The 19,279-nt window shown below is 50.2% G+C and overlaps 1 protein-coding gene across 4 annotated transcripts in view; it reads right to left on the bottom strand.

Moving 5' to 3' along the window:
* CSMD2 (CUB and Sushi multiple domains 2) overlaps positions 1 to 19,279 on the bottom strand; it is a 289,568-nt gene that overhangs the window by 92,500 nt on the left and 177,789 nt on the right. For all 4 annotated transcript variants that reach the window (XM_085559781.1, XM_085559782.1, XM_077788452.2 and 1 more), the window contains 7 exons: positions 15,974 to 16,300; positions 12,414 to 12,608; positions 9,565 to 9,703; positions 8,668 to 8,855; positions 6,683 to 6,871; positions 6,169 to 6,285; positions 3,194 to 3,409 (listed from right to left, as the gene is read on the bottom strand). In XM_085559781.1, coding sequence (XP_085415907.1) covers positions 3,194 to 3,409; positions 6,169 to 6,285; positions 6,683 to 6,871; positions 8,668 to 8,855; positions 9,565 to 9,703; positions 12,414 to 12,608; positions 15,974 to 16,300 — 1,371 coding nt within the window. The remainder of the gene's footprint in view (positions 1 to 3,193; positions 3,410 to 6,168; positions 6,286 to 6,682; positions 6,872 to 8,667; positions 8,856 to 9,564; positions 9,704 to 12,413; positions 12,609 to 15,973; positions 16,301 to 19,279) is intronic.

Genomic DNA, 19,279 nt, shown 5'->3' on the forward strand with positions numbered 1-19,279 from the left:
GAATCCATGAAGATTCCAAGCCATGAAAATCCACCTGGATTTCATTCCAACCTAAATTTCAGGGGTTCTGTCCTCCCAGTAAATGATACAAGGATCCAAAAGAGCTCTGATCCAGCTGCAGTGAATCCATGAAGATTCCAAGCCATGAAAATCCACCTGGATTTCACTCCAACCTAAAACTCCCCCCCAGCACCTGGATCCCAACCACCTCCAAAGGCAACAGGTCCCAGCTCCTGTCAGTAACACCAGTGGGGACGGAGATTTGTCACTGTCCCTCTGCTGCAGCCCAGCGAGGATGGGTTGATCCGGGTGGGATTTCTGCTGCCTCTCCACTTCTAATCCTGGAAATGGATGATCCTGCTCAGGGAATGCAGGAGGACACTTGAAGCTGCTGCTCCAAGAAAGGTCACGTAGGATTTTGGCCAACAGCCAAACTCACATCTCTGACCCCAAACCAGCTTGAAGGAAAACGCTTTTGAGGGTGTTTTTGGCAAAAGCCCCAAGTCCAAAGCCTGTACGTTAACATATATATATGTAAAGGAAGCTAAAAATAGAACTGACTCCTGTTTTTGCTTTTCAAGATAGGAAAGGAACATTGAAATACACTGAAAATGAGAGTTATAATTAGAGGCGAGCTTTTGAAAGGCAAAAAGCCATTTTCCCCTCATCAAAATGGGAGTTAATTGGAAATTTTCTGACTGGTTTCCACATGCAAATCCCTGACTTCAGAGGCCAGGAACAAAGGCACTGGGAGCCAGGTTTCAGCTGCATCTATGGCAACAGCTCTGCCCGTCAGGGAGGGTGCCAGACCAAGCTCCACAGGAAAAATGGGAATTTCTCTCCTTCCCTGGGTGCTGAACTGGCAGCTCAGGACTGGGAAGGACACAGGGACGGAGGCAAGAACAGCAATAAAGCTCCTGTCCTTCACTGACTGTGGTAGGGAATGGCTTCTGGGGCACTCAGGCAGCAAAGATTGACATTCCCTGGAATGGCAGCACTTGGGAGTCATTTGGAGGACTCCAGCCCAGAGGACAAACACCTCCTGCCCTTCAACCAGAGGCTGCCCCAGTGCCATGAGCTGCTCTGCAGTGCCACATGTCCCTTTTTGTGGTCCCTCTCTGTGGCAAGCACGTTTCTCTCCCTCTCAGGGTTTTTCATAGAGGTGCACAGAGAGAAATGAAAGAGAAAACAATTTCTATTTCTGCTCCTTGTTTTTCCTATGTGGAATGTGTTTGGAGAATTGTTTACCTGGGGTGAGTGCTTGATTGGATTCTGGTGAGGATTGTTTGAGCTGGTGGCCAATCCAACCCACCTGGGACTCTCAGAGAGGGTCACGAGTTGTGTTAGAGAGAAAGTAGTGTGCAGTTTTAGTATCCTCCTTTTATATAGCATATTGATGTATTTTAGCATAGTTATAATAAAGAAATAATTCAGCCTTCTGAATTGATTCAGACATGCTCATTTCTTCCCATTGGGTTCGCCTGCATTTACAATACCTCTCCAAATCCCCACGCTCCTTCTGACCCACAACTGCTGAAAAAAAAATCAGGATTTCCTTTGAAGAATCTGCATTTTGGATCACCACACCCACTCAAAGCCACCATCCCCGTGATGGCTGAGCAAGCACAGCTCAGCATGGGATTGCTGGAACTTCTCTGGGCAGGAATTGTTTCCCCTCTGCCTCCTCCTGACTCCTGGAGTCAGGAAAATCTGGATCCCTCAGAGCCCTGCTGGGTGCAGCAGGAGGGGGCTCCCATCTGGTACCAGAGCAACTGAGCCAGCCCAGGCAGGGAAAATGCATTTTCCAGCTCCCTGGAAGTGCCAGTGGGATCGTGGAAACCCAGCCTGGGATATGCCAGCTGTGTTAAAATCATGGAATGGCTGGGGTGGGAAGGGACATTAAGGATCATGCAGTGTCACCCCTGCCATGGCAGGGACACCTTCCACTGTCCCAAGCCCTGTCCAACCACACCTTGGGCACTTCCAGGGATGGAGCAGCCACAGCTTCTCTGGGAAACCCATTCCAGCCCCTCCCCACCCTCACAGGGAGGAATTCCTCCCCAATCTCCTCTTTCCCAGTTTGAAGCCGTTCCTTGTGTCCTGTCCCTCCATCCCTTGTCCCCAGTCCCTCTCCAGCTCTCCTGGAGCCCCTTCAGGCCCTGGAAGGGCTCTGGGCTCTCCCTGGAGCTTCTCCTCTCCAGGGGAACATTCCCAGGCTGGCTCCACGGCAGAGACACATCCAGGACAGGCTCGGGATGGCCACTGGAGGAGCATCCAAGTGGAGCAAGGAGCCAGAGGCAAAAAGAGGGAGCAGATGGAAAAGGGAGGGACCAGCCCTGTCCTGAGCAGTCCAGATTGCTCCGTGCTGCTTCCAAAGGATCCCATCTGTCCCTATTTCCCTGCTGGAAATGCTGGGCCTGCTGCAGGGATTCTCCTCTAAAAGAAGAGAAGGGCTTTGGGCAGAGGGACAGCATTCCCCAAAAATCCTGAGCTGCAGCTGTCCAGAAATGGAGCGGGGAAGGTGAGGGTGAGCAGGGAGACAGCAGCGCTGGAGAGGGGTTCCATTCCAGCGGGTCCATTCCCGTTATCCAGCCCAGGCCAGAGAATTGTTCCCCCTGGCTATTTGGGGGGCTGCAAGGGGGATATTTCTTGGGACACATGGGGAAAAAATTCTTGGGATGCACTGGGAAAATTTATTGGGACATGCTGGGAAAAATTTCTGGGAAGGGAAGGGAAGGGAAGGGAAGGGAAGGGAAGGGAAGGGAAGGGAAGGGAAGGGAAGGGAAGGGAAGGGAAGGGAAGGGAAGGGAAGGGAAGGGAAGGGAAGGGAAGGGAAGGGAAGGGAAGGGAAGGGAAGGGAAGGGAAAGGAAGGGAAGGGAAGGGAAGGGAAGGGAAGGGAAGGGAAGGGAAGGGAAGGGAAGGGAAGGGAGATCGCAAAGAAAGGGGGAAAGCAAAGAAGGAAAGAAGGAATGGACAGAAAGAAAGGAAAGAAGGGGCAGAAAGAAGGGGCAGAAGAAAGGGAAAGAAAGAAGGGACAGAAAGATGGGGCAGAAGGGACAGACAGAAGGGACAGAAGAAAGGGAAAGAAGAAAGGGAAAGAAGAAAGGGAAAGAAGAAAGGGAAAGAAGAAAGGGGCACAAAGAAGGGACACAAAGAAGGGACACAAAGAAGCCTTTGGGCAGCAGCTGTCACCTGAGAAGGTGATGTTGAAGCCCTCATAGGACATGGAGAAGTCGGAGATGAAGCGGATCTGGGCCGAGAAGTTCCCGAAGAGCCCCGCGCTGAGCGGGGCCGGCAGCTGGGAGCCCGTCAGCTGCTTCAGGGGCTGGGCAAAGCTGGAGTTCTCCGTGATCAGCAGGTAATCGTGGCCATTCTCCAGGTGGAACGTGTGGAAGGTGAAGAACACACCTGCAGAAGGGGGGGAAAGCACGGGTGGAGTCATCCCACAGCATTCCCAGTGCCCAGCCCTGCTTCCCACCAAGGGCAGGGGGAACATCACACTGAAATCGTGGGTTTGGTTCTGGTGGCAATGAAATCAATAAAAACCCAAAACCTTGGGTGTGGTAGCAGGCCCAGAGCAGGGCCAGGCCCTGGAGATGTTGGATTGCTGTGCCCTTGTCAGGGATGACACAAATTTGCTCCAGGGACAGAGCAGCAGCTGAGGGAGCGGCCCACGGGAGTTTTTTATTCTAAAAGTGACTTTTAAACAGAGAGCAAGAGCAGCAAGGCTGGAGCTGGGAGGGCTTGGAAACAAGCGTGTTCCAGAAGGAATTCCTGCCTGGAAAAACAGGATTTAAAGCCAGCCTCAAGGTCAGGGAGGCTTTTCCAGAAGTGTGTCAGTGGTGCAGCTGCAAGGACCTTCCCATGATGGGCTGAAACGGAGAATCGTGGAATTATTTGGGTGGGGATGACCTTAAAAATCATTTTATTGCATCCCACTCCCATGGGAAGGGACACCTTTCCCTAGTCCAGCTTGATCCAAGAAAAAACCCTACTTTTATTCACCTTTTCTTGCCCAAAATAAACCCCACAACAGCTCCAACAGCCATGGAAATCCCAGCCAAACACAGCAAAACTATTTTGCCTCCTTCTCCCAAATTCAATTTGAACGATTTGAAACATTTGGGGAGAAAGCTGTGACCTTGCTGCATTTGTAAATGAGCCAGAGAGGAGTAATGGATTACTTAAAGTCCCCTTCACACCTCCAGACACACAATGGGAAGCACTTCAGGCTCCTGCAGGAGCCTCCAGCGAGGTGATTTTTCATGCTGGAATTCAAACACCATTAGAAACACTCACTCTCTGGAAAATAATTCCAGCTTGGAAATAAATAAAAAAAAAAAAGAAAAAAAAAAAGAAAAAAAAAAGGCAGTGAGAGCAGAGCCAGGCAGGATCTGAGCTCAGGAACTCTGTCACAGCATTGTCACAGCGACTTAACGAGGCAAGGAGATGCCAAGCAATAAAAAGCCTTTTTGCATTTAGATGGATTTTTCCATCCTGATCTCCCAGCTCTTGCAGCAGCCAGGGCAGGCTCCCCAGCCCCTGCTCGTGTGGGATTGGGATTTATCCTGCTCAGAGCCCCTCTGGAGAGACACGGACCCCTCCAGGCAAATCCAAGGATGGAATCTGGGCTCTGGGAGAGATCCCTGCTTGGCTTGACCGGGTGGTTTCATTGGACCCAATAATTCACACCCCAAGGGCTGGCTCTGCATCCCACCGTTCCTAAAATGCTTCATCCCAAAGAAACAGCAGGAAACCTGCAAAGAAAGCCCACAGGAAGATCCTCCTCCTTGCTGCCCATTCCCTGTTAATTTCTGGAGATCAGGGAAAGCTCCGGAGATCCAATATCCAACCCCACAGCATCCAATTCCAGCTGAATATTCCATTTATTCATCCCTGGCTCTCTCCCCAAGTTCTTCCTGGAGGTTTGGTGCTCACATGGGGCTCCTCCCTTCCAAGAAGTGAAGGTCAGAGAGGCTGGAAACCAATAAGGAGCTTTTCCCATGGGATTGGGAATGAAGGAATTGTGGGATCATCCCAACCTTCATCCCTCTGCAGCACCTCACTGCCCTTCAGTGTCTCAGAAGGATTTTTATGGCCCAAAGCTTAGGACTGACCTCGACAATTCCTTCTTTATATCCATTCTGTGAAGAACATTTTTAGTCTCACTCTTTCCCCCCTGCAAAATTCCACAAAAGCAGGAAACTTCCAAGAGTTTCCGAATTGTTTGTTATTTCTACCAGGAGCACAAAACAGAAATAGATCTGACCTGAAAACTGGGACGTGGGGAATGCAAAATGACTTTATTCTCCCCCGACAGCAAATTTATACCCTCAGCTTCAGCAAGCCCAGCCTAAGGAACAGAAATAACATCACCCCTCTGGAATCAGCACAAGAATAATTCAGTTATCCTGGAGAACATGCCCAAATTCCAAGTTTTTTAAGGTAAAAACTCCGAGCAGAGGACATGAGGCTCCTCCAGCAATGAAGGGTTGTGGAATTATAGCAAAAAGAGCTAATTATGAACTCATTTTAAAGGATTTGTGACCAATTAAACCTTTGCTCTGGTCTGCAATTTAGTGTGGCACAGAACATCTCTGCGAACACAAGGCTGTGCTTTTTGTTTTTCCTCCCTCCCCCCATTCTCTGCAAAAGAAACAGCAAAACAAATTAGAGGTGGAAAGAAATCACTTTGAAGCAGTGAGATTAAAAATAATGGTCTCTCTTTAGGCATTTAAACACTTTTAAAATGAAGCTGCTTTTAAACTCCACTTGCACAGCCTGGGAGTCCATAAAGTGTCACAGGAAAAGAATTGTTGGAGCAGCTGGGGCAATGCCAGCTGGCCATGTGGGAGATGCTCCCAAAAACCTTGGGTGGGAGGAGCTGAACACCTCCACGAATCCCTCAGGAGGGGCAGATCCCTCTCAGTGACAGGGAATGCTTTCAGGATATCTGGATCCACATCCTGACTTTCAGGATGGGGCCACAAAGGTGTGGAACAGGAGCTAACACACAGCACAGGCTCTGTTTGAGAAGGATTTTCCCTTTAAAAGGATGAAGAGGTGACATCAAAACCCTCTGGATCTTGTCCAGGGACAATGGAATCATCATTCCTGAGAGGAACTCTTGGATCCCACAGGGAGAAGTTTCCTCGTCCTCTCCTCACCTTTCCCATGGGATGTTTCTATTGTCCACGTGCAGTTCAAGTTGTTGGGATAAAAATCAGGGAAGCCTGGGGAGAGGATGGTGCCACTGGAGCCACGGATGTAGCCCCCACAGAGAGCTAAAAACACCAAAAAAAAAAAAAAGAGGAGAGAAAGAGTTCAATAATTCAGAATAATTCACAAATTGGGAGGAAAAAGTAAAACCAAAACCCAGCCCAGGAAAATCCAACGAAAGAGACTGATCGACCCAAATCCAATCCACCCAAATTGGGTTTTGTTGGTCAAAATCCAACAAACTACATGGATAAACCCATGAAAATCCAAAAAAACCCCATGGATTAAGTGCCACTGGGAGCTTTCCAGCTGCTGCTTTGGCAGTGGGTCTGCACGGGAAGGATTTCCTGGGCAGGGCCGGCAGCTGGAACCACGATCTGGATATTCCGACCCTGTGAGAGCCCAGCTCTGCCTCCTGACACCGGGAACACCCTGCAGGGGCTGAAGCAGAGCTCTCCTCACCCTCGCAGCTGGGCAGGGGCCGGCTCCACTGGAAGTTGGGCTCGCACTCCAGGGCCTCGCCGTCGCTCAGGGTGTAGCCAGGGTCGCAGCTGAACCTCACCAGGGCTCCCACGTAGAAATCGTTGCCGTGGCGCTGCCCGTTCACCGGGATGCCCGGGTCCAGGCAGTGGTCAGACTGCAGCTTCACAGCTGGGGCACACAGAGCAGGGCCACAGCCCTCAGCTGGGCCAGGGAGGGGCTCAGGGGCAGCTCAGCCCGCCCAAGGGATCCTCCCGAACCTTCCTGGTGATCCCCAGGGTCAGAGGGTGAAAGGGAGACAGGGAATTCCCCATGGGATCATCCCGAAACTTCCTGGTGATCCCCAGGGTCAGAGGGTGAAAGGGAAAGACAGAATTCCCCATGGGATCATCCCGAAACTTCCTGGTGATCCCCAGGGTCAGAGGGTGAAAGGGAGACAGGGAATTCCCCATGGGATCATCCCAAAACTTCCTGGTGATCCCCAGGGTCAGAGGGTGAAAGGGAAAGAGAGAATTCCCCATGGGATCATCCCAAATCTTCCTGGTGATCCCCAAAGTCAGAGGGAGAAAGGAAGATCCCAAATCTTCCCGGTTATCCCCAGGGTCAGAGGGTGAAAGGGAGACAAGGAATTCCCCATGGGATCATCCTGAAGCTTCCTGGTGATCCCCAGCATCAGAGGGTGAAAGGGAGACAAGGAATTCCCCATGGGATCCTCCCAAATCTTCCCGGTTATCCCCAGAGTCAGAGGGTGAAAGGGAAAGAGAGAATTCCCCATGGGATCATCCCAAATCTTCCTGGTGATCCCCAGAGTGAAAGGGAGACAGGCAATTCCCCGTGGGATTCTCCCAAATCTTCCTGGTAATCCCCAAAGTCAGAGGGTGACCAGGAGACAGGGAATTCCCCATGGGATCATCCCAGATCTTCCTGGTAATCCCTAAAGTCAGAGGGTGAAAGGGAGACAGAGAATTCCCCATGGGATCCTCCCGAATCTTCCCGGTTATCCCCAGAGTCAGAGGGTGAAAGGGAGACAAGGAATTCCCCATGGGATCATCCCAAATCTTGCTGGTTATTCCCAAAGCGAGGGGATGGAGAGAGGGAAATCCTACAAGTGAGAAGAAGAAATGGAAAGAGGAAAATCCAAAAGTGAGAGGATAAGGTGAGGGAAATCCTCAAAGTGAGAGGAGGAAATGGAGAGAGGAAAATTCCTGAAATGAGGGGATTCAGAGAGGGAATTCCTTCAAGGGAGGGGAGGAAATGGAGAGAGGAAAATCCCAAAAGTGAGAGAATAAAGAGAGGGAAATCCTCAGATTGAGAGAAGGAAATGGAGAGAGGAAAATCTCTGAAATGAGGGGATGGAGAGATGGAATTCCTTCAAGGGAGGGGAGGAAATGGAGAGAGGAAAATCCCCAAAGTGAGATGAAGAAATGGAGAGAGGAACTGCTCTGGGATTCTTGGGCCTGTCCTGTGCAGGGCCAGCAGTTGGACTCCACGATCCCTGTGGGATCCAACTCTGGATATTCTGATTCTGTGAGCTCAGCTCTGCCTCCTAAAATCAAGAATATTCTGCAGATGCCAAAATAAAAATAAAAAGCTTCTACAAACCACCAGAGGGGGGATGGCTCCAGGCTGGAAAAGGAGATTTGGGTGGGATATAGGAAGGAATTCTTCTCTGTGAGGGTGGGGAGGGGCTGGGATGGCATTCCCAGAGAAGATCAGCTCGGAGCAACCTGGGACAGTGGGAGCTGTCCCTGCCTTTGGGTTTTAAGTTTCCTTCCAACCCAAACCAGTCCGGGATGCCAGGAAAAGCAAAAACTGCTCCTCCACTGGCAGCAGCTTCCCATGCCCAGTCCTTGAGCAGTGTGAGCTGCCTGGCATGGGGAAAAAGAGACCCAGGGTGCCCTGAGCGAGGCTGTGGTGCTGCTGGAGATTGGGAATTCCAGGGAATTCCAGGAGCAAGGTGCCCTTACTCTCGTATCGGATCTGGAAGCCGATGTCGGAGTGGCTCTTGTCCGTGGTGAACAGGAGGTAGAGGTGGTTGCTGGTGCTGATCAGGAACTGGGGCACCTGGGTGCCATCGTAGACCCCAATCAGGGGAGAGGAGTAGGAGCGGCCGTCCCGCACCTCCAGGGTGTCATAATTCACCTCTGTCTTGAACCTGGGAGGGACAGGAGGGAAATGAAACCCCAGCACTGCTCCCTTCTCCTCATTCCCTCCTGGAGCCACCACGGGGGCAGGGGTGGGTCCTTTCTTCTGCCTGAGTGTCTCACTCATGGCACCTCACTCGTGTTTGGGGATTTTTTGGTGATCCTTCACCTCCTCACCTGCTGGCCCCCACCTAAAATGTTGCCCAGGTGTTGAGACAGCGAATGAAACAGAGCTGAAAGAGCCATGGAGCCCCAAATGTCACAGCAGTGGTGGCAGTGGCAGCTCCTCTCTGCTCTCTGGGGCATGCCTGGCACTGCCAGGAATCCAAAGAGCAGCTGATTTTCAGGATATCTGGATCTGTATCCATCTGCATCCCTGAACAAGCCCTCCCACACAGCCAGCCCCAGGGCCAGGAATGCAGGGAAAGCCAAAAAACCTCAGCATTCCCTGCTGCTCCCCCCACCCAAGGAATATGTGGCAGCTCAGCCCCCAAAAACGTGTCTAAGATGGGCAGGAGTGGTTCAGACAGAACCATTCCCCTCGGGGCTGGGTGATTTTAATTCCCTGCCAGGAGCTCATAAATAAAAAAAGGGTAGAGGGGAGAACCTCAGAGCCGGGCACGACGTGGAGCAGCTCAGTCCCCTGTCTTGGCTGCACCCTGGAATCACCAAAACCACCCAAAGCCAGGGAATTTGGGGGCTGCCCGTGGTGGTGAGCACCTGTCAAAGGTGATCTTGATGGGGTAGCCTGGCTGGGCCTCGATGACCCAGGCACAGCTCAGCGAGTCCTTGTAGAAGCCAGGCCAGCCTGGGGACAGGATGGTTCCACTGGGTGATGTCAGGTGGCCCCCACAGGGTGCTGGGGACACAAAAAGGACACAAATCACTCGATTATCCAGGCTGGGAAAGACCTTCAGGCTCATCCAGCCCAGCAGTGCCAATGCCACCACTAAACCACATGCCTGAGTGCCACATCCTTAAAACTGGGGTGAAAAACGTCACAGAGCTGCAGCGCCGTGAGATGTCCCCACCCTTGAAACCCCCTCCCCGCATTTCTGTCCCCCCACGAGTTAAAAACCACCAGGGCCAAACGAAAAACCAACATTAACAGCTCAGAAATTGCCTTTTCAGCTCCGAATGCAGACGCTGTCCCCCTGGGAGCCAGCAGGGCTGACCTTGGGCCCTGCTCAGAGGGGCCGGGGTGTAAAATAATGATTGGATATAAAAGCAGAGGAAACTGCAAGGTCACTCGGCATTTCAGGTGCCAGAAAATTCTCTCCCAGCCCTGCTAATTGAGTCATGGCTTTGCTGCCACCAGGGACATCACCAGAGCAGGGCATTAATTCCACACCCTGGTCCCCAGGAGCTGCAGGCACTCGATTGCATTTTGTGGGAAAAGGACACTGGCTCTGAGGGCCCAGAGGCTCAAAAATCCCACAGCCCCAGGAACTCCCAGGTTTTGTCCTCCAAGGAGCGACCCAGGGCCAGCCCCAATGTCACCGTGCCCCTGTGCCACCCCAAAAAATGCACCAGTGCCAGCCCCAAAGCTCCCCTGCTGCTCTGAAGGGTGGCAGATGAAAGTCATTTGATCTCAGCTGGCTCCAAAGCAATTATTTCTTCCTCTCTGCCCCAAAGCTGCATCGTATCCTGTCAGGATTTCCACCCTTTTCTCTGTCTCCTTCATTCCCATTAATTTTTTTTCAAGTGTTGAGCAGGACTTTAGATCTCTGGGCTTTTCTCCTTGCTTAAAAAGGGTAATTATAATGTCCAGACTGAAGGGTGAGTCAAAGAAATCGCCAGAGTGATCAGGAGGAGAAGGCAGAAGGTTATCAAATAGAAAAGTTGATTAGAAGTGTATTATTTAATGAATGTTTCCCCTTCCATACTTAAAAATACGCAAATTTCAAGGTCTGTGCTTTGAAAGTAACAGGATCCCTGAATTAAACCTACCTTTTGTCAGGAGCAAAATTATGTAAGAATACAAAAAGTCCAGCTTTTTATTCTATAAAAGCTGTTGAAGACAATTGATTCCTTCCTTCAATCCCAAAGACAATGGCCAGGATTGTGCAATTCCTGCTGCTCAGGCAATGCAGGGCCAATTACCCAAATTATTTCTCAATATTCCAGGGCTGCTTCTCAAGAGCTCAGCACTTGTTATTCAAATTGCTGCAAATACCAGAGCAGAGCATCACTTCCCTGAGAACACAGGGCTCAGGAAGATTTTCAGTCCTAATGAGCTCCTTCTTCACTTCTCTTTTCCAGAGGAGAGGCTTGAAAGTCTTAAAGAAGCTTTGAAATCTGAATTAAAGCCTTTAATTCAGCCCAGCTCTCCCCACAGCAGGGCTGGCTGTTGTGGCCAGGAGATGGAAATGCAGAATTTTTGCCTCTCAGCTGCCAGAGCCCATCGACAGAACTTCTGTCATTACATAAATATCAGATATTTTACACGGATCAAAAACCAGGATGGCAAAACATCGCCCTGGATCTTCCATTCCCTGTTGTTTCATTCCCTCCAGGGAAGCTTTGAGGCATCACTAAACCAGAGCCTTTTAATATTATTGTTATTAGAAAAACACCTGTTGTAACAAGAACTGATCATCAAATCATCAAACAAATGCAATAAAAATACTCCCCAGCGTTCATTCCACACCAAAAAAAAAAAAAAAAAAGGAAAATAAACAAATAAACAGAGCTCAGGAATATTTGAACTGAAACCTCCTCCCCAGAAAACTCCTCTGTGCAGACAGAAACTTCCAGAGACGTGGAAAACCCTGGAAAATGTTGGCTGGACATGGTGGAATGTGAGAGCGAGACCCTGACAGGCAGAACCTTGATTCTGGATCCCAAAAGGCTGCAAAATTCCCCCCAAAAATCTGTGTTCACCTGGGAATGTTCACCTGGGGAAGAGAAGAAGAGGAGGAGAAGAAGAAAAGGAGGAGGAGAAGAAGAAAAGGAGGACAAGAGGAAGAGGAGATGAAGCAGAGGAGGAGAAGAAGAAGAGGAGGAGAAGAAGAGGAGGAGGGGAAGAGGAGGAAGAGAAGAAGAGGAGGAGGAAGAGAAGAAGAGGAGGAGAAGAAGAGGAAAAGGAGAAGAAGAAAAGGAGAAGAAGAAGAAAATGAGGAGAAGAAGAATAGGAGGAGGGGAAGAAGAAGATGAGGAGGAGGGGAAGAAGAAGAAGAGAAGAAGAGGAGAATCTCTCTCCCACCAAGCTGTGAACATTCACCAGGAGAAGCTCCAAGGAGAGCTCAGAGCTCCTTCCAGTGTCTAAAGGGGCACTTGTGACAAGGGATGGAGGGACAGGACACAGGGAATGGCTCTGAACTGGAAGAGGAGATTTGGGGATATGGTGAAGGGATTCTTGGCTGTAGGGTGGGGAGGAGCTGCAATGGAATTCCCAGAGCAGCTGTGGCTGCCCCTGGATCCCTGGCAGTGCCAAGGCCAGGCTGGAGCACTCTGGGACAGCAGAAGCATCCCTACCCATGGGAAGGGGCGAGATGGGATCTTTACTGCCCCTCCCAGCCCAAAGCAGGCCAGGAGTCCCTGCCCAGCGGGCAGGAGGGTGGGCTGACCTTCGCAGCGGAGCACGGCGTTGTCCCACACCACGTTGCCCTCCTGCAGGACGCAGGTGACGGTCTCGGCGCCGTGGGTGCGGATGAAGCCCTCGTCACACAGGAAGGACACGGAGCTGCCCAGCTGCAGGCTGTCCCCAAAGCGCTTCCCGTTCACCGGCACGCCGGGGTCCGGGCACTCGTTGTGCCGGAACGCTGCCAGGACGAGGAGGAGAGGAGGAGAGGAGGAGAGGAGGAGAGGAGAGTCAGAATTTGTTGTATTGCACTAAATAATCTTATTTAGTTGTTGTTTCACACTGGGTGCTTGGTATCTCTCCCCACTAAGCCTCAGGTGTGGTGGTCTCTCCCCAGTCTGCCCTCCCCTCTGCCTCTCCTCACCTGTGTCCCAATGGATGTGGTCCCTCCGCTCTGCCCCCCTTTTCCCTGGGCTCAAACCCCCTGGATGAAACCTTCAGGCTCTTTTTTCTCTTCTGGACACCACCAGCCCCCTCAGCCTCTGTTACCCCCTGAGGCATTGCCTGGATCCGAGATGGCTCCTGAATAAACAGGATTTAGTCCTGAGGGGAAGAATGCCATTCATCTTTTACCTGGGTCCTGTGTAAGATTGTCCCCACGTTCAGGGGTTCTGATTTTACAGCTGGCGCCCAACGTGAGGCTCGAACCAGGATCCTGAGATTCAGAGTCTCAGCATCTTTTTTCCCCTCCCCCAAACCTAGCCCCACATAGAAAAATACTCCAAATAGAGAGAGATTAAAAAAAAAAAAAAAAATGAAAATTTCTGTCCAGAGGGGAAGAATGCCATTTCTTACTTTGGTCCTCTGTAAGACCGTCCCCATGTTCAGGGGTTCGGATTTTACAGCTGGCGCCCAATGTGGGGCTCCAACACTCGACCCATGATCCTGAGATTAAGAGTCTCATGCATCTTTCCCCCATCCCCAAAACGAGGATGTTGCAGCCTCAAATTGAGGAAAATTGAAATTTTCCCCTTCCTGGTGTCTGCCTCAGGTGCAGCAGGAGAGGAAGGGGGAGGTTAAAGGTGTTGGCAGGAACAGCAGCAGGAAAGGCCCTGGAAAATTGAGTCACCTTTTCAGCCACCTTCCACATAGAAAAATACTCCAAATAGAGAGAGAATAAAAAAAAAAACCTGAAAATTTCTGTCCAGAGGGGAAGAATGCCATTCATATTTTACTTTTGTCCTCTGTAAAATCATCCCTGCATTCAAGGGTTCCAATTTTACAGCTGGCGCTCAATGTAGGGCTTAAGCCCATGATCCTGAGATTAAGAGTCTCATGCATCTTTCCCCCATCCCCAAAATGAGGATGTTGCAGCCTCAAATTGAGGAAAGTTGAATTTTCCCCTTCCTGGTTTCTGCCTCAGGTGCAGCAGGAGAGGAAGGGGGAGGTTAAAGGTGTTGGTGTCCATCGGAGGATGGGATACAGCAGGAACAGCAGCAGGAAAGGTCCTGGAAAACTGAGTCACCTTCCACATAGAAAAATACTCCAAAGAGGGTGAGATTTAAAAAAAAACCCTGAAAATTTCTGCCCAGAGGGGACAGAAGAGAACCGCTGATGGGAAAAAATGGAAAGATTTAAGGCATCAAGGTTAAAAAGTCACCTCAGCACATTCTGTGACTGTCACATCAAAGAGCCCCACGCTGGCCTGGGCTGGGACATTAAAGCTCATCCAGTGCCACCCCTGCCATGGGCAGGGACACCTTCCACTATCCCAGGCTGCTCCAAGCCATATCCAACATGGCCTTGGACACTTTTGGGGATCCAGCTTCTCTGGGAATTCCATCCCAGCCCCTCACAGAGAACAACTCCTTCCCAAAATCTCACCTAAACCGACTCCCCTTCAGCTCCATTCACAGCCCTGCTGGGAGAGAACAAAGCACACACAGGAATCACCTTCCCAGGTGCCACCAAGTCCTTGCGGGATTGCAGGGACACCTGGCTCGGTTTTAAGACCTTCTCCAGCAGTTAAAGCTACACCAGCCAAACATTTGGCAATTAGGCCTTAATTCCTTGTTAAGTGCATAATTATGTCGTACATCTCCTCATGCTGGGAGAGGAGCAGCCTAGCAAGGATTAAAGGCTCCAGGTTAATCCCACACCTGAGGTTTCAGTGTCTTTAATGCACCTGAGCAAAGCCAGCTGAGCTCTGGATTGCTCCCAGAGCATCTCTGCCCTCACCATCCCCTGATCTCCACAGGGCTGGAGGGGAAAAGGGGCTGGATGTGCCTGGTACCTGTCCCTGGCCCCCTCTCCCTTCCCCAGACTGAAGGGAAACGCCAGGAGCTGTCTGGGGAAGGCTCAGTGCAGAACTCGAAGCAGTCAGAACAAATGAACTCATCCCCGAGTCAACCCCAGCACTGAGAAACATGAAAACCCTCCTGAAAAAACGTCCCCGTGCAAGGGACAGCTCCCCACAGGGGAAAGGGAGAGGCAGCAGCAGCGTTCCTGAGGTGTCACCCTCACTCCTGGCACCCCCTGACCCAAACCCCCTCCTCTGAGGAGCCCCCAGCCTGCTGGAGTTTGGCAAAGGCTTCCTTAAGGCCCCTGATTTTATTTATTTTTTTACTTCTCTTTAAATAAAGGCTCTGCAATCAGGGCTGGAAAGGCCATTAATTTACCCGTGCCACCAAAGGCCAGCCTAACAAAACTCAGTTCTGCTGAAGACGTTTAAAAAGGCTCTTTGGAAAATTACAGGACAATACAAAGATAAATTTACTGTGTGGATTTGAGGAGTGGACTTTACAGGGAGCCAAATCTCTCTCTGGAAATTTCAAGGCTTTCTAGCACAAACCAGGGCTACATTTGCCTTTTTCTCCTAAGTTTTGCATCTCTGGCTGTCAGCAATCAAGGGTGGCACTGACTAAGGGACACAGAGACCATCCCAGACCCAACAGTTCTTCCTGAGCTGCCCCCAGGGCATCACCTCAGCTCCCTGAGCAGAAAAGAGCCCCTGAGAGGAATCTTTCAACTTCACAGCCAGAAAAAATCTGTGCCACCAGTTCTAAACCAATCCTCCATCACCCAGCTGCACATCTGAATTAATCCCCAATTTTCAGCTTTACTTTGTAATTCCAACAGCTTTAGCAAGATCCATCTCTGCAGTCTCCAACACGAAGGTGAGTTGAAGAAAGGGTGGGGAGATGGATGCCTTAGGATTTGAGCTTTTATACTTTATATATTTGTAGTTCTGCAGTTCTTTAGTGCAGAACTCCAAACTCCACATGCAGTGTGAGCTGCTGCTTTCCCATTTGGGGCAGACACAACAATTCCTCTCCAGGCCTGGCAATCAAGGACACCTCACTGCCTCAGGCCCCCAGAGATGGAAACAAAAGTGAGTTGGGGGCAGCAAACTTGGGGTAAATGACTAATTAGAAGATGAACCCCCAATATTCAAATAGCCCAAACTTATAAAAGTGTGAAAACCCATCATACATTTTGGGTGTAGCCCCCCTAAATGTCACGGAAGGCCCTTAAAACTGCATTTTACTCCCTTAATTTTGTCCAGCCTCTGTTTTTTAGGTAACCCCAAAAAGGCACTGCACTCACTGGTGAAGGTGATGTTGAAGCCTCTCTTCTCCATGGAGTGGTCAGTCTGGAACTCCAGCCTGGCCACATGGCCACTGCTGGTCAGCGAGGAGGGGATGTGGCTCCCTGAGAAGGTGCCCAGCACGGGCGACTCGGCCGTGCCCCCGTCCTTGACGGCCAGGAAGTCGAACTGGGGCTCCACGTCGAAGTCGTTGAAGGCCAGGTGGATCCTGCTCTCGGGGTTGGCGATGATGAGCCACACGCAGTGCAGGCTGCTCCCGTACTCCTCGGGGTAGTTCGGGGACAGCACGATCCCCGACGGGCTGGTGAAGTTGAAAAAGCAGGAAACTGCAAAGGGAAAGCGGCGTCAGTGCCACCGCCGCCGCCGTCCCTGCCCTCGTCCCCCTCGGCTGGGACATTCCAAATTCCTGCTCTGAGGCTGCCTCAGGAGGGTTCTGTTCAGGGATTTATCTGAAGGGGAGGAAAAGTGACTTCCAGGCTGCCAGAGCCCACTGACAGAACTTCTGTCATCGTATAATTATCAGCGTTTCATGTGCATCAAAAACTAGGAGGGGGAAACACCACCCTGCATCTTCCATTAGTTCCCTCCCATTCGGTCTTTAATTCCCTCCCTCGCAGGAGCAGCAGGGAAGCCTTTGGTCATCACTAAATCAAATCAGAACTTTTTGGTCACTACTAAATCAGTCATCACTGAATCCAAATGTTTTGGTCAGTACTGAATCCAAATGTTTTGGTCAGTACTGAATCCAAATATTTTGGTCATCACTAAATCCCAATCTTTTGGTCATCACTGAATCCAAACATTTTGATCAGTACTGAATCCAAATATTTTGGTCATCACTAAATCCCAATCTTTTGGTCATCACTGAATCCAAACATTTTGGTCAGTACTGAATCCAAATATTTTGGTCATCACTAAATCCCAATCTTTTGGTCATCACTGAATCCAAACATTTTGGTCAGTTCTGAATCCAAATATTTTGGTGATCACTGAATCCAAATGTTTTGGTCGGTACTGAATCCAAATCTTTTGGCCACCACTAAATCCCAATCTTTTGGTCATCACTGAATCCAAATATTTTGGTCACCACTGAATCAGAATCTTTTGGTCACCACTAAATCCCCATCTTTTGGTCACCACTGAATCACAATCTTTTGGTCACCACTGAATTAGAATCTTTTATTACTGGGATAAAAACCCCACCCATTCTTCAGGACTTTGGGTGGATTTGCCATCTTCCAGCCCCTTCCAGGTTTATTTGACAGCAGGAAGAAAATGCCTCTTAGGTGGGATCTGGCATTTTCCAGGTGAATTCTCCTGCACGTCCCTCAGCAAAGCCTCCCAAGAATCCAGTGGCTGACTCGAGCTGGTGCAAAATAAAGCCAGCACAGACCCAGCCAGGTTTTGCCTCAACATTTTTTGCTGTGACCTGGGATGTGCTGTGACATCCCAGCACATCCCACAGCAAGGAACCAGCTCAGTCACTCCGGGCACTGCTCCAGCCTCCCCTGCTGCTGTCCCTGGCTCAGGTGTCACCCACAGGTGCCACGTCCATCCCCAGGGTGCTGCAGACTCCTCAGGGCTTGCCTACAATAAAATCTGCCCTTTCTGCTGCCCTTTCCATGTGCTGAGCTCATTTCCCCCGTGCTCCTCTCCAGATTCACCCTCTGCATTCATCAAACTCCTTCCATACACACCATGCCTGTCCCACAGGGAATATTTGTGGGACACAGCAACAAAGGGAGGGCTTGGAGAAGGAGCTGGGAGTTAATTTGCATTGTCTGTGTCCTTGGGAAGTCGTTTACACCTGGCTGAGCGCTGGGAGAGGCGGAACAGCCCAAGAACATTCCCAGATGCTGGGGTTTGGGAGAAACCAGAGGAATCTGCAGCCCCAGTGGAGGGGAAACTCTTCCCACCACAAATAAATCCCTGACTTCTGCTGGTTCCCAAAAAGAGGCACCCACCCAGGCTGCCATTGCCACGGAAATAATTAAAACCAGGATTAAAATGAAGCTGAGGGGAAGAGCATGCATGAAAAACCCTCCAGCTCTCCAGGGGCTCAATCTATCCCGGGCTGCAGCTGCCAAGGCCCATTAATTTGGGAAGGCAAGGCTGCCTTTGAAGTGCTACCTGCCCAAACTTTGGGATATTTTATGTACGGATGCTTTGCTCATCCTTTTTCCCCACCGCCACCCTTGGTAAAACCCATTATTAGGAACATCCATCTCCCTAATTCCTGGCACAGAGGATGAGCTTGGCTTGGGGTTGGCATTTAGGCAATTATTTGGATCACTGCTCTGCCTCCCTCTGTTATTTTCCCTCTGTCTCCCCTCACCACTTAATGGGCTGGGATCAAATAATTCGGACGTTCCCGTGACGTTATCAAGGCCACGGAGCTGCACAATCCATTCCCTGCTCTCAGCCACAAAGAGAGCAGATTAAAGAGAAAACAAACTGCAAAACATCCTCAGGATTTTTTTTTTTTTTTTGGGCTCTCTCTCACTAGCAGACGCTGAAATATCAGGGGATGCTGTCAAATAATTCTGTCAGCATAAGCACGGTGTAATCTGCCTCAGGAAAATTGAAAATAAATTCACTCGCACCCAGGGAAATGTCTCAGCAGCAGGGATGAGGTGTCTCCTCTAAATTTTTAAATCCAAAGGGTTGAATTAGCATTCAGCCAGGACCTCCAGCAGCCCAGCAAGGGAGAGGTGCAGTCGCCAGTTCAGAAAATAAAACAACAAAGGACTTGCTGACAAAAGGGGAGAGGAGCAGAGCAAGGGAAGAATATAAAATTAACCTTTGCCAGATAAAAAAAAAAAAAGTGACAGATTAAAGAGGAGTTGATAAAAAAAAAACCTCCAAGAGTTTTCACTGCAGGGAAATAAATGAGGATTTTGATTTTCTATAAGATCAGTGAGGAGAAAGGCGAGTTGGAGCTGGAGGACCAAGGCCAAGCTGTGGCCAGGAAAAAGTTCTCCTTGATGGAAGAGGGGAGCTGGAATCACATCCCAGAGGGGAACACCCAGCCCAGGAAGCCACAAGGCTCATGAACAAGACAATGGTGTCTGTGAGATGATGAATTTCTTCATCTTTTGAAGCATAGGAGGTTTTGCCTCACTGTGGAAGGAGGTTTTTCTTCACTGTGGAAGGAGGTTTTTCTTCACTGTGGAAAGTTTTTCTTCACTGTGGAAGGAGGTTTTCTCTCTCTGTGGAAGGAGGTTTTTCTTCACTGTGGACAGTTGTCCCTTGTGGAAGAAGGTTTTTTTTTTCACTTGGATGGATGTTTTTCCTCACTGTGGAAG

This window comes from Lonchura striata, chromosome 23 (assembly GCF_050655825.1).
Source record: "Lonchura striata isolate lonStrDom1 chromosome 23, ASM5065582v1, whole genome shotgun sequence".
Classification (NCBI taxonomy): Eukaryota; Metazoa; Chordata; class Aves; order Passeriformes; family Estrildidae; genus Lonchura; species Lonchura striata.